Source organism: Mauremys reevesii, linkage group 5, assembly GCF_016161935.1.
Source record: "Mauremys reevesii isolate NIE-2019 linkage group 5, ASM1616193v1, whole genome shotgun sequence".
Classification (NCBI taxonomy): domain Eukaryota; kingdom Metazoa; phylum Chordata; order Testudines; family Geoemydidae; genus Mauremys; species Mauremys reevesii.
Window position 1 is genome coordinate 107,039,240 of NC_052627.1, and position 24,734 is coordinate 107,063,973.

The 24,734-nt window shown below is 39.4% G+C and overlaps 1 protein-coding gene across 6 annotated transcripts in view; it reads right to left on the reverse strand.

Annotated features, from left to right (window-relative positions):
• SLIT2 (slit guidance ligand 2) overlaps positions 1-24,734 on the reverse strand; it is a 398,427-nt gene that overhangs the window by 111,681 nt on the left and 262,012 nt on the right. For 4 of the 6 annotated variants that reach the window (XM_039541397.1, XM_039541395.1, XM_039541394.1 and 1 more), the window contains exons 8-10: positions 24,366-24,529; positions 23,770-23,781; positions 21,819-21,957 (exon numbers count right to left, since the gene is read on the reverse strand). In XM_039541397.1, coding sequence (XP_039397331.1) covers positions 21,819-21,957; positions 23,770-23,781; positions 24,366-24,529 — 315 coding nt within the window. The remainder of the gene's footprint in view (positions 1-21,818; positions 21,958-23,769; positions 23,782-24,365; positions 24,530-24,734) is intronic. The other 2 variants (XM_039541399.1, XM_039541396.1) reach the window with 1 other exon arrangement.

Genomic DNA, 24,734 nt, shown 5'->3' on the forward strand with positions numbered 1-24,734 from the left:
GCTTACAGGGGTTTGCTGCTTGTCACTGGCAAAGCACGGTGAGAGACAGCCCAGGCTGGAGAATTAGGGGGGGCACAGCGGTCCCATACTTCCAGGTTGTACCCCAGTGATCCTGTCACACACATCTTTATTCTCTCATTTATGGGGCCCATTTGATCATCTGAATTGTAAGAATGAGTGAGGAGAAAAAGATGCAGGGGCCAGATGCTTCCCATGCAGCCACCAAGGACAGTTCTAGTTCCCACAAGAGACCCTGCCAGCTAGGCCCCATTCCCCTTAATCCCCAGCCCCTCTGTATACTGACACCAGCAATACTTCTTTTTCCTCTCTATCAGGGAAGGTTGTGAGCAAGTAAAGACAGGAGGATGAGCCTTTCCTAATCCTCCTAATCACAACCAATGGTGAGAGAAGAGAGACTGAGGAATGGACCAAAGGCAGATAGCGAGTCCCAGGAAATGCACCAAGACCCTCTTCACATATTCCCAAAGAGCATCCTGGATGTCGTGTATTCTGGTGGGCCCCAGGCAATCATGTGGTTCTGGGCTGTAGTCTATCATGGCTCCCACCGGAGGCTCCTGTGGCACTTGCTGAACATACAGCTAGGCAGCCCCTTGGCCTCCCCATCTGGCTACTCTTTCCCCCAATGCCACGTGGAGCTCAGCAGAGAAGAGGCAGCACAGTGCCACTGCACTGACAGGAGAGGTGAGGGGCTACAGTGGGTAAGTAGAAGGGGAAACAAGGAACTAGTGGTATGAAATGGGGAGGACAGAGGAACTGTTGGAGGATGGAATGGCAAAAGCTATTGGGGGACAGGGAAGGGGAGGTGAGAGGCTACCTGAAGGAAAGATGGGGATAGGGGCTGCTGAGGAAGCTAAAAGGAAGCAGTTGTTATGGAGAGCAGTGGCTAATGGGGGAACAGAATGAGGGTGATGTCCTTCATACCCTGTCCTTCATACCCGCTCCCACTAGATGGGGGAACCGTGTAAAGAAATCTAGTCTCAATCCAACACCTTTTATCAGCACTAAATCCACATAGTATTTCAAAAATGATGTTCTTGACGCATGTAATTGGCTAATTAAATAATTTGCATAAAATGTCACACAAAGTTACAGAAAACTTTGTAGCTACTCTCCTGATTTTGCCCTGACTCTGGTACCTCCTTTCTGAATGACAGTCGTTTCTTTACAGAGCCTGCCAGTCACATGCTACCTCTTCGTCACCTGGAATGTCCAGGGGAACAATGCTGTCCAAAATTCCCTTGCCTGAAAGGGCCAAGCCCCAATAAAAGGTACACTGATTTAACTGCTCTTAAAGGGGCATGAATGCTGAGTTACAATTATATTATTTTATCCTAATATGTATTACCTTGCATGTGTCAACACTGTACTTAATCAATCACTGTATTATGAATTCAAGATTCCTCTGAAGTTCCTAAATTTTCTGTTTTAATTAATCTAAACAATCTTGCATTATCCGCAAATTTTGTCACCTCACTACTCAACACTTTTCTAGGTTATTAATAAATATTTTTAACATTGGTATAGAAACCTGTGGCATAAGACTTAACTTTTTGCCGTGATGAAAACTGACTGTTCATTCCTGTTCTTTATTTACCTCTCTGTTAACCCTTTTCACACCTATGGCATGTATTCTGATTAAGTTCAGGACTATTTAATTTTCTTAATAACTTCATGGGTTTAGCCTAAAGGTTTTAATATATTGAGTAAACTTAGATTCTTGCACATGTGTGGCAGTGAATAGTCTGTGTTACACACCTATCCTGCTGATCCATCCTGAGTGTGAGTCTCAGCTATAGATTATGGCTCATTAACTCAAACTCTAGAGATTGATGCCTTAGGTCTGATGTCCCCAGTGTCAGCCAAGATGATGACCATCACATATGAACTGCTTATCTTCATTTTAACCACTCTGTATTTTGTAGACTACCTCTGACCACTCTTGATTTTCCAGGAATGGTCAGATGTCTGGCTAATACATTATAAATCAATTAAGATTCCACGAAGATGAATCAGCTTATCAAAAAGCAGCAACAGGAAATTGCGGTAAAAAACAGTTTTTCTTACTAAACAGAGGATTATATATATAAATCTTTTCAGGTAACAGTAAAATCCTTCAGCCTCCGCATATAATATATTCAGACCTCTTGGTTTCAAAGTACAATACATTAGTACTACAATGTGTTATAATAATTCTGGTCCAAGTTGGTATGCTATTTATGTGGTTGTTCATGCTATTTGAGAATATATGAAATGTTGACATATATTCATAGGGAATAAATAATCTCTTTAAACCTACCCATCTGTTCCTTACAAACAAACATACAAACCCCACCCCCACCATAGTTGGATAATACATTGTTTTATGACAAATTGTAACTGATGAGAATAGTGTAATTATACAAGAATAGAAAAACATTAGAAGAAGCTCCATATAAGTTTGTAGAGAAAGACTATATGATACTAATAGACAATATGTAATCATTAATTATTATTATTAAACATTGTATCATAAGGCAGGCACGTAACTGTGATATTCTGACCTTTCAGTGTTTATCTGGGTGAAATTGATATTATTACAACTATTTTCAAAAAAATAATTATCCTATTTAAGCAGATCTGATAAAACATCTAGGCCCAATAAGGTGTGCATCAGATACTTAGCCTAACTGAATTTTTCTGCATTGCTATTTGATTTCTGCCTTGCTTATTAATTCAACATTGTGTAGTTTAATGTTTTTGTAGTTTGTTATGGCAAGTAAGAATGACATATTAAATTTACCACTACACAATTTTGTCTACAAAATATACTGCACTAAAAATAGAAAAAGTTCTACAGCTGACTAATAAAGTACCAAGTTACCAGTGTATGTAAGAAAATAAGCTCCATGTCAGTTTTACCAAATGCTTCCTTTTAGTAGAAAATTTACAGTCTGATGCACAGTCTGATGTATGGTCTGATTTACAGACTCAGTATGTAGTGCTGGGATAAACTTACAAGGATAAAGGATTTGTTATAGTAGGATCATCTAAATATGCCTTTTATTACCTTCAACTAATGTGTACACTCTAAACACACATCACATTTCAGAAAAAGAGGTTAGTACAAGAGAGAAAAAATGTTAAATCAGATTATATAAATACAGAAGAAAAATCTTTTATACCCCCATGTTGTCCATAAAGCAAGCAAATCAAATTCATGTTTTCAAGCTTTGTTATCCTCTAATCTCCTCCTTTATCTGCCTAGAATCAGATGAATTTTACACAGTGCAAATTTGCATCCACCATTCTGTGAAAAATTTAATTAGATACATTCCAGGGTCACAAAGCACAGATAGAGTAATATCTCAAGGAAATTCGCATCCTTCTGATAAAACCCACAGTAATTAAAAACACTTCTTTATATTTCTGCCTCATATTAAATTAAATATTTTGAATTCCTGAATACAACTGTGCTTAGTTAGCTAGGGCTGAAAAAACAACTACATAATGTTTATAAACCACATGGCTCAGCCTAAAGTGCTATACTTCAGGAGTGCAAAATCTTGCGAGAATCTGTAATGTTCTATATAGATGTTATATCAAATGTCTTAAAATAGCTCCTCCTACCTGAACCTCAAAATACTTTTTTTCATTTTATGAGAAGTGATTACATATGCATCACAAAACAGTGGCTGTGGTCTCTCCTTCAAAAGCCACAGCCAATGCTAGCAGCATATTAAATAAGATAAGATAATGGACTATAGTTAAGTAAATGCGTCATCAATTATTGGACTCTCTCAGAAGGACTGCTTATCATATAAGAAGATCTCCTTATAAAACCTTTACCACCACAAAAACAATCATTAATGTTCATGGCATTCTCTCTCTTTTTTTTGGTTGCGGTTTCTCTACAATGAAACCCTGCTTTTGATTATCAAGTTGCTAATCTGCTTGAAATACCTTTTCAAAGACTATTCCCTATTTACTTCTATCCAAGAAATATACTGTGAAGCGTTCTACCCACTCCTCCAAATCCTTTGCCCACCACTACATATACAAACTAACTTCAGTACCCACTTTTATTCTAGACTATGGAGGTACTCTCTGCAGCTGCAATTTCCAACCTAATCAAATCAAATTATGCTCCTGATGAGTAGATGGCTCCTTCTCTCTTGCACCCCAGAGAGCTGTACCATTGTGATATGCAAATTACTTAACACATTTCAATGGGAGGTTCTTATGTCCTCTAAACTTATAGCACACAGGATAAGTGAATAGCTCATTAGTGCTTGACAACTTGAAGAGACAGACAACAAGTACATTTAAAACTACTCTTTCAAGCTTATTTTCAGGTTAACCTTTGTTTCCATTTAAATCTAAAATACAGAATGTATTTAGATGCTCCTCTAGAAAAAAGGCATTTTTCTGAATAAACATTTTTGTTCTAAGTTGTGCAGATGGATTACATAAAACTGTTTCAATACACTAAGCCTGTTCACTAGAACCTGGGGAAGGGCGGACAATTTATACTGTACAGGCATATGCCATACCTATATGCTTATCACGTGACCAGCAACAGATCTCAAAATTGATTTACTAATGATAAAACATATTATAGTGCTTAAGAAAACAAATAGTTGTAGCTTTAAATATCATATGCAGAAAAATTATTCACATAATTGCTTTCAAAATTCAGCTAGTCACATTTTCATTGAGCAAATCAGGTCAGGGTTAGTGGCTTCAGCATTTCATTGATCTAAACTGTTTAATTTCAGCACTTCCTCATGTACAAGAAGGTGGCAAGAAGAAAGTCAAGAAACCCCAGAAGAATTTTTACAACACACAACTTCTTCTAAGTTGCTTGATGAGTCTAATGTATTGCACAGATGCTGATTATACATGGTAATAAAACTGACAGCTCTTCTTTGCATTTCCCCCCCATCTGCTTTTAAAGTAAATGGCAAAAACAGCTGTCAGAGAACAGAAAATAGATTTCAATGATGGGATTCACTGCAGCTCCTGAAGCTAAAGAATTGCTGTACATAGCCAACACATCTCTCATCATACATAACATCTGCCAGTCTTTTGAGAAAGAGGAAGCAGTAATACTGGCTTCGCTGGGATGATTTAGTTGGGGTTGGTCCTGCTTTGAGCAGGGGGTTGGACTAGATGGCCTCCTGAGGTCTCTTCCAACCCTAATATTCTATGATTCTCTCTTTGCTTTAGGGAGCCTTCAAGCTCAGAGTCTTCCCCCCCCCCCCAACAACTGCACCTCCAAAGTGCTTGTGTCTATAGCTTGTGTCAACTTTAGCAGCAAAGAATTTCACTGGAATCATCCATGTCCAACACAACAAAAGGTAGAAGTACTGTATTACTTGCACTTTACAATTCCAGACAATTCCAGTTTTGTGTGTTTAATAAATCTGGTTGACAGTTTGCTAAATATTTGAATATAAGGAATGATTGTTAACTTGGTCCTACAGCTTGCCAAACTGTCAACATCCACTCTATTCATTCCATCAAATACTTCTTCAGGTGATTGATTATAAATGATAAAATGCAGCTAGAGAGACTTGTATCACAGAAAGTGATGAGCTCTCCTTATAAAGCTACTAAACAATTTTCTCTACTCAGAAGCAAGCCCTAGTCCTGAATTTGTTCAGTCTTTTCATTATGGGGAGGGTCATCTCATATTCTTATCTTTACTGCAGCATTATTGCTGAGATGCTTTCAGTTCACTGCTTTTTATGAATCCAGTTTGTGGTTTAAATGCACAACTTGGTAAAGGAGTGCTAGACCACATCCTGGCAGAGATCATGCAAGGTGGTCAAAGGGATAGGAAAAATGAAATTTGTCACATGGTTATGCAGTTTATCATCTCCCTTCCCACCATACATATGTAATTATACTGCTATTGGAATATTATGTCCAGTCTGGTGTCCACAGTTCAAGAATGATGTTGATAAATTGGAAAAGATTCAAAGAAGAGCCATGAGAATGATTAAAGGATTAGAAAACATGCCTTATAGTGAAAGACTCAAGAAGCTCAATCTGTTTACCTTATCAAAGGGAAGGTTAAGGGGTAACTTGATCGCAGTCTATAACAATCTACATGAGGAACAGAAATATAATAAGGTGGCTCTTTGATCTACCAACAGTGTAACAAGATCCAGTGTCTGGAAAATGAAGTTAGACAAATTCAGACTAGAAATAAGGCACAAAGGTAAATAGTCTCTTCAAAGGGGCCTGGGCTTCTAGCGCCCTATGTTGTCCAAGGGACCCAGGTTGAGCAACCTGGGCTCTAAAAAAGGAAACATAGTAAAGATGGTCCCTCTTCTTTTTTCAGAGGGTCCAGGCAGCAAATGTTCTTCAGCTGCTTTCCTGTTAAGCAGCCCCTGCTGTGTGGGGCTAGAGAGGTCTGTGCTCTAGCTCTACCTCCCTCTGAGTGCCACCCTACAGTGGGCATGGATCCTCCCATTTAAAGAGCTGTCCCTCTCCAGACTTGACATGCTTCATAGGTTGCATGAACGGGGAGGCTGCCCTGGATGCCAAACTGCTGTGCCTCTCTCCTTTTTCCCCCCCTTTTTCCTCCACTGATTGACTGGCTGTAGGTGTGTTTGGTTTTGTGCATTTTCGCTCTGCTGATTGGCTGGTCATTTACCCCAATGCCTCTCAGCTGCTCAGAGGGTGGAGAAGGTGGGAAGAGAACGGCACTGACATCACAGAGCCATTTCTGCTCACAGGTACACAGGGTTTGGGCTGATTGTGTACAGAGGAGCTCTTTAACCCCTTCCTGACTGGGGTGGTAACGTATCCCACCACAACTAAGGAATTCGTTCCAGTGGTTAATTATCCTCATTATTTCTTCTAGTCTGAATTTATTTAGCTTTAGCTTCCAGGCACTGGATCTTGTTATGCCTTTGTCTGCTGGATTAAGGACCATTCTATTATGCAAATAATCTTCTTCTTACATAGTAACTTAAAGACCTTAATCAAGGACTTGGTCCCAAAGTCACAGTACCCCATGGGGTGAAGAGTCTGAGCCTGAGTCAAGCCGAGACCCAGGGTTCAAGCCCAAGGGCTTTGCATTGTAGACAGCCCCACTGTAAGTGTGCTCTGGGAATCTGCCAAAAATATCCCGCAATCCAACATTCTTTGTCCTCTAGACAGTCAAGTTTTCCCATGCTGCACCAAGAACAAAGAGATAGAGTGGCCACATATTGAGATGGTGATAGGAAGTCTGGGATATGGATGGTTGGACTTGGGCCTGCATAATGTAGTGCAGACACTGGAGCCCCAGGTTAGGACCCACATTAAGCAATTCCTAACCTGGGATTACAAATGAATGTAGACGCTCAAACCCTAGGTTAACAAACTGGAGCTGGAAGTATTTTCAGATGCCTTTATCAACTGCAAACTACTCCTACTCAATGGTCTTCCTTTTTCTTCTAATTCTTGTTGAAGTTTTCTCTTTTGTTTATCAGAGTGCTCCCTTTCAATGGATCTCACCTCAAAAAGCAGTCTGGCATAAGAGACTCTTTTTTTCATCCTTTTTATTAAGCGTGTATTTAATAAGGATTCATGCCAACAACCACGGAAAAATTAATCTTGTATATACGAGTCCAATTCAGTATCTTTTACCCCACCAGCCTCCAAAATTTCTTTGACTAATGCGTGTAGTCTAGTCAGGTACGCAGAAGGTGGTTCTCTAGTGTGGTGGTGTGTCTCAGAAAATTGAGCCTTAAGCTCAGATGCATTTATGCCACTTTCATTTGCCTTCTCTAAAATATCAAAGCATTCTACAGCAGATGCCTCGCTACCAACTCCTCAGGCCACCTTCAATGTTGGGGGTAATAAACTTTCAATAACCTTCTTTTGACTTTGTCAGAAATCTCACTGTCTTCCATCATCTCTTTGGCTTGTGCTTGCCAAGTAGGATAATCTACTTCTCCATTGGGTCTGGGTGAATTACCCGAAAAACATTTCAGTTTAAATTTCACATCAGTCACAGTTTCACTGGCAGATTTCAGCACCCTCTCTAACAAAAGATGTTGCATGTCAGAAGGGAGACTCACAGCAGGAGTAGAGGCTTCTACTGGACCTTGGTCTATAACTGGTATAGCATCTGTTAACCACCTAGTCTGTCTTTCACCCACAGATGTAACCACAGCCCATGTCTCAGTTTGAACCCTCTGTCAGAATACACAGAATATCCCTGATCCCTGCACTGATGTACTCTGGGCACAGAACAAGTGGTTATAAATGGCAAAACCACAAAATGAATATCCCATTTCTGCCCTAGCTTCTACAACACACATTTCCTTCCTATGTGTATCACAAAAACAGCAACAAATTCACAGAGAATCATATTCTTTTGTTCTCCCTTCACCCGCCTCATATTAGTCACATGACCAAAGATTTTAATAGCTCTCTTAATATCTGCTGTACTATCAACAGGGGACATATCACTGACCAAAATGGCCCTACAGGGATCTAACCCTAATTGTGTGCAAGTTTCCATTATCTTAATAATATTAATACAGTGAACATATTCAATAATATTCAATAACACCAAATTCTTTTATAACTGCAATATTCCTCAAAAGTATGCAGAGGTGAGCTCTGAGCAATCCTCAAGTCCCCGTCTGTTTGGGCACCAATTTGTAACCTTTGGGTGGGCTAGAGTTCACTTCATTGCCCTTCTCTAGTGCCTAATAACCCCCCACCCCCAACTCCCATAGAAAAGTAGCTGGAGACCCAGAGTTCAGTCTCTAAGGATTTTCAGCAAGGATTGCACAGGATTAGCCTTCCCACATTCAAGTCCCAAAAGGAACTAAAGAAATGAATGTAATTAAATAACTTTATAAAATCTTATGATAAAGAAACAAATATTCTAATTTTTACAGAACATGGCAATTTTATAACCCACAGACATTATCTTCACAGTTATTCATAAACATAAATAAAGAAAACAAATTAAAATCTGAACAGTTCAGTTTTCACAGAAACACAATGAGAAGAAACAGAGTTCCCAAAAGCTTAGGTTTAGGTCACCTAAGTCTTTGATCGGCAAATCTAAACAGTCTGCAGAGTCTAAAACAACATCTTCCCTCCACTTGCTTGTAGGAATCTTCAGTTGGAATCCATGAAGAGTCTTCCTCTGCTGAAATCACTACTAGCCAGTCAGCTAACTGATTAACCAACCACTCAGTTAAGTATATAGATTCAAAGAAAACCCTGGTGCAAAATGCTTCACAATTAGGGCAATAGCCTGCTTTCTGGTCCTGGACTCAGCTTCTCCAAACTCAGACAGTTCATGTGGCCTTTTGCAAAGCAGCTGCCCGGACGCTTGCCTTCATGGAGTCTGACCCCAGCAACAGGAAACCTATTGGAGCAGACCCAAAACTACCACACCCAATTCCAGAAACTTCTGGATGTGGAGTGCTTAATCTGCCTAGCAACAATGACCCAGAGACAACTCACTCCTACTCGCCCCAATGGGTCTCTTAAAGAGATATCTCCCTATTACACACATGGGTCACACAACCTACAGTGGACATGGAGACCAACTGATCATTGTCCTCCTTATAACAGCCCATAACATATATGAAGACTGTTATTCAGTGAGTCCCCACCCCTTCCCCTTGACTTCTTTTCTCAAGATGAAACATGTCCGGGTTTTTTGGCCTTTCTTAAAAGGTCAGGCTTTCTAAACCTTTTATCATTTTTGTTGCTCTCCTCTGAACTCTCTATTTGTCCATATCTTTCCTAAAGTGTGATGCCCAGAATTGGACACAGTATTCCAGCTGAGGCCTCAACAGTACTCCTATGTCTTCCATATGACACTCCTGTTAATACACCCCAGAATTATATTGGCCTCTTTTGCAACTGTGTCACATTGTTGACTCATATTCTATTTGTTATCCACTATAACCCACAGATCCTTTTCAACAGTACTACCACCTTTTGTATTCCCCCATTTTGTAGCTGTGCATTTGATTTTTCCTTCCTAAGTGTGGTACTTTGCACTTGTCTTTACTTAATTTCACGTTTTCAGACTAATTCTCCAATTTGTCAAGGTCATTTTGAATTCTAATCCTACTTTACAAAGTGCTTGCAACCCCTCCCTGCGTGGTGTCATCCACACATTTTATAAACATACTTTCCATGTGGGTAATACCACTTCTGATCCTGCTTGATATTCCCCTACTTACACAGATGTAAACAAGCACCTTGTGTAGCACACAGTGACTCATGGAAGAATAATAAAAGTGCCATCAAAGAGAGAATGAGATAGAAGAATATGAGACTAGGAATAAGGACAGTAAACTGGGAATACTTCGGGAAGAGAAGCCAAGTAGGAAGGTATAAAAATACAGGAACTGACAAATGAAACATCAGAGAGTTAGCATGTGACAGCTAAACAAATATGTTTGGCACTCACACTGAAAAAGATTCCCTTACCCTAGAATGAACAAACTTTATTTTGAAGACTACAGTATTCAAGAATGCAGTGATTTTTCAATACACAGAAGAATGAAGTTGGACTCCTGAAATTTCCTCTTTACATATATTATGTACTTTGGGATTTTTCCTTTTCAACAGCAGCTGCTAACAACAATAAAAATACTGATTTTGACCCCATCCTTCCAACCAAAGGTGGGGGGAAAGCAATTAATTCCCATCTTTGATTGCTTAAATGCTTCTTTACACTTGGCTATGTTTATCACAGCAGGTCATCTTATCAGTCTAAAGTATAACAAAATCCATTCTACTGCAGGCCTCTTTATTTTCTCTTCCATTCATACCACTATGCTGAGGAAAGGGATTTTAGGAAGAGTTATCTGATTATGAGTATCAACTAGTTCAAACAAAATAAGAGCCAGACTTTTCATAAATCAGCCCACACCAGCCCAAATAGTTTCCTGGTCTATTACTTTGAACATCCCATTACTTACTTTTGAAGATCCAGTGATTAGTAGGTCTAATAGCCTCACTGCTGGATTTCTACTTTGATTTTTTTTTATTTTCTAGGAATTCCCTATTTTGTCATGTGCCAGAGTGTATCACATACCAAGAAACTCCAAATCACTTCTAGAAGGCATTCTAAGGCTTCCAGTGTGGAATATGAGCTCTGAAATGCAACTAAAGGGAGGGAGATCCAGATTACTGGAAAATGTAAGTGTGGAAATGGATGCTTGTGATGAGACTTAATGGATATGATAACCTTTGAAAGGGATTCACTCTTTAAAAATGATTATTAAATGGGCTTTTTCAGCATTATGAATGATCCCTAAGCCGGGAAAGGTAAGGAAGAAGTTGGCAAATGAAACAGCCCTCCTTATAGCTGATATGGTTCTCTCTATTGAACTCTCGCAGAAAAAAAAAATCCCAGTAAGTTTTGTGGAGACTGAAAGAGCTGTGAACTCATATAAATTTAAACTGTGTTAAATCAAACTGTTTAGGGTAAGTGACTTTCTTAAATTAATGAGTGAAGGGTTAAGTGATGAAAGAAACTAACAAGAGCCCCATATCTATGAATATGTTGCATGTTGTTGTAAACATGCCTTCTCTGGCAATTTATATGAATGCAGAAGTTCAGGAATATGCTTAGGGGAGAGTATTCAGAGGAATGGTTTTGTATAGAGTAGATTATTTTGTTATTTAAAATGACCATTTTCAGAGCATAACTAAAATCACATTAAGTGAAATGGACCTGAAAAGAAAAGCTTAAGAATTTACCACTCTATATAATATTCTGGTGGTGCAAGTTTATTTGGATATGAACAGGAATGATGTTACTGATACAGACAGAGAAATAAATTAAATAAATATATATACAGACATAATAAAAAATAGGAATTAGATTACTGGGGCATTAAATACTTAATGTTGGCCTGTGCTCTGTGATGCCAGAAAGGGACCAAAGATTTATAGTCAGATTCATCTGCCATTTTCACCCAAAAGTATTAGGGCTATCTGAAGAGCAACGGTGCAGCAACCCCAGAGTCATTTGGTACATAATACATAGCCCTACCCCTGATTTAGGATGACATAAATTTGCTGGGTGCAGAGCACTGACCTTTGTAACAATTCCTATGTCACACAAAAAGGTACAGCCAAGGTCACTCAGACTCAAGTAGATCCATTAGTTTGCTTATTTCTGCTTTTTAGCACAGTATTTAAATAACAAATTAATTTAGCGTGACCTTTGAAATAAATATAAAAGTGTCAGTGTGGAATTTACAAGGTAATATGTTCAAACTATGTCATGTGATTATATAAAACAAGGTAGATAAATAATAAAATAACAACAACAATAATACCTAGCTCTTATATAGTGCTTTTCATCAGTAGATCTCCAAATACTTTATAAAGATCGATATCACTATCCCCATTTTGCAGATCAGGAAATTGAGGTTTAGAGAGAAAAAGGGACTTGCCCAAACAGCAGCCCAGTGGCAGAGCTGGGGATAGAATACAGCTCTGCTGGGTCCCAACCCAGTGCCTTATCCACTAGGCAACACTGCCTCCCATGTATATTATGTATAAGAAAAATAAAATCTTAGTGTTATTAAATCTCAGTTTATAATTTAAGTGAAAAAATCAAGGATGTTCTTATTGGAATAATTTCTTTAAAGCTACTTATCTTTATGTTATTTGACAAATTTCATCCAGACCTAGAATTTCAGGTGTTTACTTAAATTGTTCACTGCATCTATACTCTGTGAATGTTAAAGAATAAATAAAATAATGTCAGTGATATTAATGCAGGCCACCAAACTGGGTGTGGAGATACACAAATGTCATATGATTTCTTCACAAACAAGCCTTCCCAACACCCAGGACTATTGTAGCCTGAACTTTCTATCTTATCTCCCGTGCTGCCAAATGTGCCCTGATAAACATGGACTTACTGGCCTACAAACTCCCTCAGTTCAAAAAAGTGTGTAAGGAGGATATTGGTTGAAACAATAATTAAAAAGAGAATTATAAAAACACCTAGAGGAACATGATGAAATACAGACAAAAACAACAGCAAAGTTTCTGTGAAAGTAAATAATCTAATTTAATGTATTTCTTTAAGTCAGACAATAAAATAATGGTGAAGAGAGACCATTTGCTGTAATTTATTTGGATTTTCCAAAAGCCCAGGTCCCTTACAAGAGCCTTACAAGCCTCTTATAACTAAGCAGTCATTGGGCAAAGAGTAAAGTCATGGCATGGATCTGAAACTGGCTAAGAAAATATAGGAATAAAGGCAGGAGTGAAAGCAATATTAAATTCTTACCGGTATGGGGGCTGGCTCTGGCCCCCGGAAGGGCCAGGGCCTCGGGCAGAAGGAGTGGGGCCTTGGGTGGAAGGGGAGGAGCTGGGGGTCAGCCTCCCCCAGCCAGCCCATCCGCACTGCCTGGCCCCCACCGCCTGGGGCTCTGGTGGCAATTTAAAAAGGTCCGGGGCTCCGGCCATGAGCCCCAGGCCCTTTAAAATCGCTGGCCCCTTTTCCCCCCTCTGTTGGTGGCCTGTGGGGGAGGGAGGCAAAGGGGGCAGCGACGTTAAAGCGCTGCCGCGGCAGCTCTTTAACATGGGCTGCGTATGGGCCGGTATGGTACCACCCACTTTCACCCCTGAATAAAGGATCGCTTTTCATTGTGGGAAAAGGTTAACACTGGGATGTTACAAGACTGCGTACTAGAATCATGGTTAAATATATTATCAATTATATATATAGAATATATATGTTGGATCCACAGGTTAGCTGGGGGGGTGGGGTGGGGTGGGGAGGGGAGGAATGGAGCCCAGCCCAGTTCTCTCTCTTCCCCCTCCTGCCCTATGTTGCCCCCAGAATTGAGGATAGGCAGGGCTGCTGGGCCCACAAGCTAGATCTGGGGGACTTATGGGTAGAACCAGCCCCTGTCTTTTCCCCCTCTCTCCTCCCTGAGAGTTGGGGGAACTCCTGCCAGATTTGGTGCTCGCAGTGGGTGGATGAATGGGATGATGAGGACATGTGCTGGGGAAGTGTGTAGTAATGGTAAGATCACCATGGAGGAACTGGAGCTCCTGGTCCGAGAATTGAAACCGGATATCGTAGGAATAACCGAAACATGGTGGAACGGTAGCCATGACTGGAGTACAGGTATGGAAGGGTATGTGCTGTTTAGGAAAGACCGATGCAAAGGTAAAGGTGGGGGAGTAGCATTGTATATCAATAATGAGGTGAAATGTAATGAGATAACTAGCAATGCAATGGATAATACAGAGTCTGTCTGGGCAATGGTCACATTGGGGAAAAAAACTACCAGAGCCTCACCCGGGATAGTGATTGGGGTGTGCTATAGACCGCCGGGATCTAGCTTGGAGACAGATAGAGAGCTCTTTAATGTTTTTAAGGAGGTAAATACTAATAGGAACTGCTTGATCATGGGGGACTTTAACTTCCCGGATATAGATTGGGAAACAAATGCTAGTAATAATAATAGGGCTCAGCTTTTCCTAGACGTGATAGCTAATGAATTCCTTCATCAAGTGGTTGCTGAACCGACGAGGGGGGATGCCATTTTAGATTTGATTTTGGTGAGTAACGAGGACCTTGTTGAGGAAATTGTTGTAGGGGACAACCTTGGCTCCAGTGATCATGAGCTAATTCGTTTCAAAATAAATGGGAGGATAATCAATAGTGCATCTGAGACTAGGGTTTACGATTTCAAAAGGGCTAACTTTACTAAATTAAGGCGACTAGTTAGGGAAGTGGATTGGACTAACATATTTAGGGATCTAAAGGCAGATGACGCCTGGGGTTACTTCAGGTTGAAGTTGCAGGAGTTGTCAGAGGCATGTATCCCGAGAAGGGGAAAACGGCTCGTAGGTAGCAGTTTTAGACCGAGCTGGATAAGCAAGCGTCTTAGAGGGGTCATTAAGAAAAAACAGAAAGCGTACCAGGAGTGGAAAATGGGAGGGATCAGCAAAGAAACCTACCTTATTGAGGTTAGAGGGTGTAGGGAAGCAGTGAGAAAGGCAAAGCGATGGGTGGAGATGGACCTAGCGAAGGGGATTAAAACCAATAGCAAACGGTTTTTTAGCCATATAAATAGGAAGAAAACCAAGAAAGAAGAAGTGGGACCGCTTAAAACTTTAAACGGAGTGGAGATTAGGGATAATCTTGGAATGGCACAATATCTGAACGAATATTTTGCCTCGGTCTTTAATGAGGCTAATGAAGGGCTAAGGAATAGTGATAGAGGGACCGATGGGAATGAAGATATGGGGGTAGACATTACGGTATCTGAGGTAGAAGCCAAACTTGAACAACTTAACGGAAGTAAATCGGGGGGCCCGGATAATCTTCATCCTAGAATATTAAGGGAATTGGCGAGTGATATTGCTAGCCCGTTAGCGATAATTTTTAATAAGTCTCTAAATTCGGGGGTTGTACCGTTTGACTGGAGATTAGCTAATGTAGTTCCTATATTCAAGAAGGGGAAAAAAAGTGACCCGGGTAACTACAGGCCTGTTAGTTTAACATCTGTAGTATGCAAAATCATGGAAAAAATCTTAAAAGAGAGAGTGGTTCCGGAGCATGAGGCCGATGGCAACTGGGATAGATTACAGCATGGATTTACGAAAGGTAGATCGTGCCAAACCAACCTGATCTCCTTCTTTGAGAAAGTAACAGATTTTGTAGACAAGGGAAATGCGGTGGATCTAATATATCTGGATTTCAGTAAGGCGTTTGATACGGTACCGCATGAAGAATTACTGGTTAAATTGGAAAAGATGGGGATCGAAATGAAAATCCAGAGGTGGATAAGGAGCTGGTTAAAGGGAGACTTCAGAGGGTAGTATTGAAGGGGGAACTGTCAGGTTGGAGGGGGGTTACCAGTGGAGTTCCTCAAGGTTCGGTTTTGGGTCCGATTTTATTTAATCTATTTATTGCTGATCTGGGAACCAAGAGTAGGAGTGGGCTGATAAAGTTTGCGGATGACACCAAGTTGGGAGGTATTGCCAATTCGGAAAAGGATCGGGATATCCTCCAGGGAGATTTGGATGACCTTGTAAACTGGAGTATTAGTAACAGGATGAAATTCAATAGTGAGAAGTGTAAGGTTATGCATTTAGGGATGACTAACAAGAATTTTAGTTATAAGCTGGGGACGCACCAGTTGGAAGTAACGGAGGAGGAGAAGAACCTAGGAGTCCTGGTTGATCGTAGGATGACTATGAGTAGGCAATGTGATGTGGCCGTTAAAAAAGCTAATGCGGTCTTGGGATGCATTAGGCGAGGTATTTCTAGTAGGGATAAGGAGGTGCTAGTCCCGTTATATAAGGCGTTGGTGAGACCTCATTTGGAGTATTGTGTGCAGTTTTGGTCTCCCATGTTTAAGAAGGATGAATTCAAACTGGAACGGATACAAAGAAGGGCCACTAGAATGATCCGAGGAATGGAAGGCCTGTCGTATGAAAGGAGACTTGAGGAGATCGGTTTGTTTTCCTTAACCAAAAGAAGGATAAGAGGAGATATGATTGCACTCTTTAAATATATCAGAGGGATAAATACCAGGGAAGGAGAGGAATTATTTCAGCTCAGTGCTAATGTGGACACGAGGACAAACGGATATAAATTGTCAGTCAGGAAATTCAGGCTTGAAATTAGACGAAGGTTTCTAACCATCAGGGGAGTGCAATACTGGAACAGCCTACCGAGGGAAACAGTGGGGGCGAAGGACCTCCATGACTTTAAGATTAAGCTAGATAAGTTTATGGAGGAGATGGTATGATAGGATAACGGGCTTAGTCAATAGGTCAATTAAGTGCCGCACTGAAGTAAATAGTCCAATGGGTCAATGATATGATATAACCTTTTTCAAGAGGGTATGGCTGGAGAGTCTTGCCCGCATGCTCGGGGTTCAGCTGACCGCCATATTTGGGGTCGGGAAGGAATTTTCCTCCAGGGAAGATTGGCAGTGGCCCTGGAGGTTTTTCGCCTTCCTCCGAAGCATGGGGCAGGGGTCGCTTGCTAAAGGAGTGGGTGGATCGGCTTATGTGGCCTGCATCTAGCAGGAGGTCAGACTAGATGATCATAATGGTCCCTTCTGATCTTGAATTCTATGATTCTATGATTCTATGCCAACTCCTCCCCTTCCCAGCTGCTCCAGCAGTTTCTAGGCATTCCCGGTGCAGTGCCTGGGAATCTCTTAATAATGTTCATGTTCAATTATTATTTTGGCACACTGCCACAATTTTCCTGTGGAACACAAGTGAAAGAAAGTACACTTCTACCTCAATATAATGCTGTCCTCAGGAACCAAAAAATCTTACCGCATTATAGGTGAAACTGCATTATATCAAACTTGATTTGATTTGCCAGAGTGTGCAGCCCCGCTTCCCCGGAGCGCTGCTTTACTGCGTTATATCCAAATTTGTGTTATATCGGGTGGCGTTATATCGGGGAAGAGATGTAAAAGGTGATTTTTTTTAATAATTTAGAATTTAGTTAAACCAAATTGGATAAAGAAATGACACTTCTCTAGCCCCCAGACCTACTCCCTGATGAATCTTAAGATCCTACTACAAATAATAGAGGTGTTAGATCTTTAAAATAGGCAGCAAGAATCGTTAATACATTCCATGATAAGGCAACCAAAATACAGGGGTCACAAAATAATGATCTGGAAAAGGATGAACAAGGGCAAAACGTACACATAACACAAAAAATGTTACATTAAAATTAGACAAGACCAGAAAAAAGACTGTAAGAATCCTGAGAGGGAAATAACAGAGCTAGGTGAATAGGTAGCACAATGGCTATTAAATGCAATGCTTACAAATGCAAGGTAATACATATTTGGATGGAACAATATAATGTACTCGTATACAATTAATTTAGAACCCAGAGTGTAACAACTAAGGAAAAAGACCTAGGCATCCTTGTGAACAATTCAGTGAAAATTTCTACTGAACGTGCAATGGTGCTCACAGAACCAAATGAAGTATTAAGATGTACAAGGAAAATGATCGAAAACTATAATCCCATTATATAAATTGATGGCTCACCTAGGAAACAGCACTCAGTTTCAGTCACTCCATCTCAAACAAGATGTAGCAGAAATGGAGGGAGTTCAGAGATGAGTGATGAAAATGACTAAGGCTTAGAAAGACTCCCACATCAGGAGAGGTTGAAAAGACTTTGAATGTTCAGTTTACAGAAGAGCAGAATAAGAGATGTACAATAGCGATAAACAAAATGATAAACGCTAAAGTAAACTGTGAATTCCTATCTTCTCACAGGAACAAGCAAACAATTAATTACATTTAAAAAGGAACATATTTAAAACTGGAACCAGTTGGAGCCCAAGCCTCCCTTCTGTCCACACAGAAATCAGTCTGACTCAGGTCAGCAAGCACTCAGAACCCTGCTAGAGGAGGGTTGGTCAGAGCCCAAATCCCACTGTGACTTGGGTCCAAGCCCTGCCATTTTGCAGTGTGGACGAAGGGTAAGCCTCAGACCTGAGTCAGAAGGGTAGCGTAGTGCAGTGTGGACATGTTAGCATGGCTGTGAGACTCTGGTCCAGGAACTGTAAACCCAAGTTTACATTGCAGTGTGTATGTTTAAGCACGGGTTTGGAAACTCCAAGTCCACAAGCCTGGGTCCACTGAGCTTAGTATGCAGTGTAGACATGCCCACAGAAATCTGAACATATCTCACTTAAACTATGGAAATCTCTTCCTGTCTGGCCTCCACTCTCTCACCTCTTCCCTTCTTCAATCTATACAAAACAAAGCAGTAAAGATACTATTCTTGTCATGACACTAGGACTATGTCCTCATGAATTCCTCCACTGTGCACTCTGATCCTTCCATTGAGTTAATTCTTTACTTACAGAGCCCTTTGCATCTCCTCCTCCAGTTACTTCTGTGCCCCTATATCTTCTTGTTCCCCCAACTGCACTCCTCTCACTTTGCTACCCCCTTTGTCGTCGTGCCTTCTGTCGTGCTGCCTTCTGCAGTTGAAGTCCTTTCCCAAATACTGGGTGCTAAGTGTGCTCTATCTGTACCTCAAAAACACTTCTCAAAATCCTGATTCTTAGTATAACATTCAACCACTAACCAAAGCACCTTTCTCATGACATTAAATTAAATTGATGTATTTCTGTTCTAGTTAAAACAGCTCAAACTTCTGCTTTGACATGTTTTATGTGTTCGTGTACTGCATTTGAACAGATCCAAGATTATGCGCATTCTGAGGTAGGAATGCTATTATTTCTTCAACTGCCTGTACTGCGCCCTTATGCAGCTACTATGCTTTTAAAACCAGCAGCAACATGGTAGCTATATGATATATATTTACATATATAACACAGACTAGAGCAAATTCTTCCTTTAATCACACCTTTGAAGATAATGAATTTTCATGGGTATAAATGTAGGCTGTCCAGAGATGACGTTCAAAATGGAAAATGTTGACACTGGGATCCAATACCCAGTGCTATTAGCAGAGTGACATTGCTCATAGAATCACAGAACTGGAAGGGACCTCAAGAGGTCATTTAGTCCAGTCCCCGGCACTCATAGCAGGACTAAGTATTATCTAGACCATTCTTGACAGGTGTTTGTCTAACCTGCTCTTAAAAATCTCTAATGCTGGAGATCCCACAACCCTCCTAGGCAATTTATTCCAGTGCTTAACCACCCAGACAGTTAGGAAGTTTTTCCTAACGTCCAACCTAAACCTCCCTTGCTGCAATTTAAACCCATTGCTTCTTGTCCTATCCTCAGAGGTTAAGAAAAACATTTTTTCTTCCTCCTCTTTGTTACAACCCTTTACGTACTTGAAAACTGTTATGTCCCCTCTGTCTTCTCTTTTCCAGACTAAATAAACCTAATTTTTTCAATCTTCCCTCATAGGTCATGTTTTCTAGAACTTTAATAATTTTTGTTGCTCCTCTCTGGAGACTCTCCAATTTCTCCACATACTTCCTGAAATATGGTGCCCAGAACTGGACACAATACTCCAGCTGAGGCCTAATCAGCACAGAGTAGAGCAGAAGAATTACTTCTTGGGTCTTGCTTACAACACTCCTGCTCATACATCCCAGAATGATGTTCACTTTTTATTACAACAGCGTTATACTGTTGACTAATATTTAACTTGTGGTCCACTATGACCCCCAGATCCCTTTCCGCAGTACTCCTGCCTGGGCAGTCATTTCCCATTTTGTATGTGCAACTGATCAGTGTGCAACTGATCGTTCCTTCCTGTGAGGTCCTACTAAACCCTATAATACAATGATTTTTCTAGAAACTAACTATTTCTGTATAAATAATTTTTATATACTGAAAAATATTTTTCTTGCATGGAGTGTTGCAAATTCAGTTACTTTTACTGCAGCGGCATTGCATGTTGGATAAAGGTCAATGTAAATTGCCTCAATAGTTTCTGCTCCACCTATCTGCTTTAAACACTTTTTTTTAAAGTTATTTTTTACTCAGAGCATAATTAAGCAAATCTGTGGGTGTCCTGTTTCTGAGAGTGTTCACAAATATTTTTATTTGTGAACACCAAGAAAATTTGAAGATAGTTCCTTTATCTTGTATATCTTCCAATTTCTCTTTTTAATACTTCTAAAAGAAAATAATTTGTATTGTTAACAAGTATATGTTTATAATAATTCATATTCTTTTCATATGAGTTTTCCTCTTTTTATAAAAAAAAGATACTAACCTGTTCAGTAACTGCTGTTCTTCAAGATGTGTTGCACATCTCCATTCCACGGATACTGATGGCCACGCACTGGGCACACAGATACCAAGAGTGGAATGCACATGTGCACATGAACTTGAAGGAGAATCAAAACATAATATTTCTTCTACTGATATGTGTGGAAAACATTAGAAGTACATTCTTCTATGCAGTGTAGAATACAATTAAAAATCTCACTTCCTATACAGGGTCTTACTGGAAAAGTACTGCACCAGGAGAGTAACCCTCTGCTGTGGCTTTTCTATTTTAAATCATGGAGTCTGGTGGCTCTGTTTTAGTTATTGGATAACCCGTTAATAGTTTTTGGCAAGAACAACTGACTTGCCAGTAGAGCAAAACAACAAAACTATTTTAGGTCACCTGGCTCTGTGTCAGACAACTGAATTCAGTTTTGTAATTTATACAGCATGTATATTCATACAAACCAAATGCTGATATTAAAAGTAGTTTTATAGTCCAAAAATACTCATCCTTTATAACATACGAAAAGATAAGCCACTTTAACAGTACATATTATCCACTCCTCCCCCACAGGCACATCTTTTATCGCTACTACAACTACAACACAGACCACATTCCTCAACCTTAAATCTGCCCTCTAAATTCGCCTTTTTGAGGATACTCCTTTACCAGCTACTTACTCCCAAGCACAACTAGTTATGGATATCTGGTGTAGTGATTTATTGCACTGGGAATAGGTGGTTTGTTAAAAGGGATGACTGAAGGAAGGCACCTAAGGGGGCAAAGGTAAGGTTGTGGTGTGTTGTCTGTGTTGAAAGGCTACTTAGGTTTAGAAATAACATCATTTATGCCCCATTTTAAGACCATTCTGATTGCAATCTTAAAAACAGTTCTGTGACTAGTGTCCCTGTAATGAACCTATAACTGAAAATACAAGACTATAATAAATTGTTTCCTACACACCAAATATTTTTATTTCTGGTATATTCTAAAACACTCTTCCTATACCGTATATTACTTACCAGAGCAAATAAATGTAAGTAGATAGAGGGAACACTACATTTCTGCAAGTTAATGGCAAAAAAGCAAGATAACCTACATTTCAGTAATAGTTTCTGGAAGATTGGTTGGGATCTCAGTAAGGCCTTTCCCACGACAGTCAACAATGTTGTTACTACAGGTACATGCAGTAGGACAATGCAAGACGCTGCAGGAGGGAGCCATAAAAGACTGATGACCTGGAACAGAAAACAAATTGCTTCTTCTAAAACTGCAGAATAGTCAAATAGAAGAAGTCTAGATCATTCCAACAGTGAACAATCCTCTTTCTCCCTTCCCTACAAAACAACAGACAGAGCTCTTAGAATAAACATGGCTACAAAATCAGTTACTTTGAGCTACATTAATTAATCTGAATAACACCTGCACATTAATTAGATTATCTGAATAATACCTGCATATTGAACTAACTTGAAGAGCATGGAAGAGAAAATTCAGATTTACAGCTTTAACTCTTGCTTTCAAAATTTCTTAGCTTAGTTAACATTCATATGTTCCAAAAACAGCTTATTGCTCAAAAATATCTGGGCAAAATGAAATACACTGAAGATATGGTATCAGTCAAGATTTTCAACCATTTTTTTTCTTTTGTGGATTTAAATATCTCTAAGTATCACTGATCCATTTCTTTTGTTTTATAATAGTATTAAATACAAATTGTTAATGGAAATGAATGAACTGTCCCACAAAAACCAAAAACACCTCCTGAGCAGGTAAATTCTATTGCATAGATACTTATTTAAAAATTTCCTTTCAATGTATATATTATATACCTGATGAAGATGCTTTTTTCTCCTGTGACAATATACCTAGAATCCAAAAGCATTTCCAGTGACCCCATGACCCAATACAGTTCAGTGGGAGTTTTGCCATTGGCTTCCATGGAATCAAGATTTGATCCTTTGTGTTATTTCAGCCAATACCCCACAAAATCCTGATCACCCCTCATCTTGACTCATATTGCTGTAATTCATAACTAAATAGTTTCTAAGTTCATTGTGCCCTATGTTATCAAGGTTGGCATTTATATTCACTATACTTAAATGTAATATTCAGAAAGTAGATCATGAACTATAATTTAGACATATTACTGAAAATGCATAAATTGCACATCCCCCAGTATAGTCTGTAAATTTCATTACTGTAGCTATTTAAATTCAGAAGGGTGAGAAACTAGGGAGGTTTTTGTTGTTCGTTTGTTTTTGTTTTTGAAAGTTGGAGAAAATTTTGTAACCCACAGAAAATAGTTTGACTAACATGTCCTTCTCTATTCTCTAATGTCATACTTTCACCTAGAAACATGCTCTACTGGCAATTAGAAACTAATTGTTCTGCATCTTCAGTATTTCAAACTTTACCTGATCCATTTTTTAAAAATTACACTAACAAAAAAAACTAGCAGTTTACAATATCTAAATTTCAGCATTATTCTGGAGTTACAAGAGAGCAAACAGGCAACTAAAACCAATATACCTATGTTACTGTTGTTACATTCCTAATGTAAAAAAAATATTCAAATTGATTTTATTAAATAAAAATAAATTGATCCAGGGCTAAGACATGTATATCAAGGTGAAAAGTTATAAATCCCCCAAAATAGGGATTTACAATGGGAATGTTCAGAGATATTCACTTAAAGACAAATTCTCAGGTGAACGAACAGGGTTTCACTGAGATCCCTGCACATGCACCCAAATGCAGAATTTGTGGAGCAAAGAGGCATTATACTCAAGTTAGCAATGCACTCATTAAGCCTTAGTCCTACAAGATTTATATAGATAGATCCTGATGCTTGTGTGGTACTCTATCAACATCAATGAGGCTCTGCTGGACACACAGTAAAACTCCCAGATCAGGGTTTAAATATGGCAGATACAGTTGCACATATGCTATTGTTCTTAAGAATTTGGGGAACCAGAAACATTAACCAAAGTTTACAGATATTTTTCAATCCAAGTCTAAAACTATTAAAAAAAGAAACATGAACTTGCCTTCTTCCTCATCTATGAATAAAGGGGGAAAAATGAATAAAGAAAAAGTGGTTAGTACTGAACTGTTAGTCATTTCATTATTTCACTTCAGAAAACAACCAGAGTTGCTAAAGCATACAAATGGTATTCCAAAAGGGGTTCTTTGGGGAGTGGGGAGTTTATGAAAACTGTGGAAAATACTGAAGTAGGGAACGAAGAGTCTGTAAATTAAAAAGAACAGAGTCATTCCATATAGAAAGCTACCTGACTGTTTCAAAATGAACATTTAGATTTCATTTTCGTAGTCACCCATCTCCAAATATTTGTTTTTAGAAAGGTACCTATATAGTGTTGCTCTGTATTGTGTGTGTGTGTGTGTGTGTGTGTGTGTGTGTGTGTGTGTGTGTACATGAATCATTTACATAAAGTACATAGGAACACAATTACCCACATTAGAGCCATGTATATCTCCAAAATAACTGACTAGGTTTTCAAACAACATTTTTAGACTCTGCAGAGCTAGAAACAGCGTACAGTGCATATCATTACAATCTCTGTTAGACTGGTGTTAAACATGCATTAAATCAGAACTCGGTTGCAGAACTTGTTTCCCTTACCACTGCAGACAAATTCTCGTTTTTGAACCTCTGCTACATTGTGCCCCCTCAGGTGGGATGGGCCCATACACTGTGTGTACAGGCCAACGCGGGGTCGCTGCCGCAGCCAATCGGATAGCCAGGCCAGGTGACAATCACAGTAGAGATTATTTGAGTGAAGTCGACTGAATGAGAGGAAACAAGTCAATATGTTTAAATGAGCAAAAAACCTGAGTGACAGAGTTTTGCAGATCTGGAAGATTTACTAATACAAAGTCCTTAATGAGGAATCGATCTTTTAAATTTTTCATTTGAAGCTAGAGAGTCATGTAAGTTCATTTATTAACATTTAAGTAGCAAAAAGCCTTTTTAGGTTGGTCTAATTAGTTT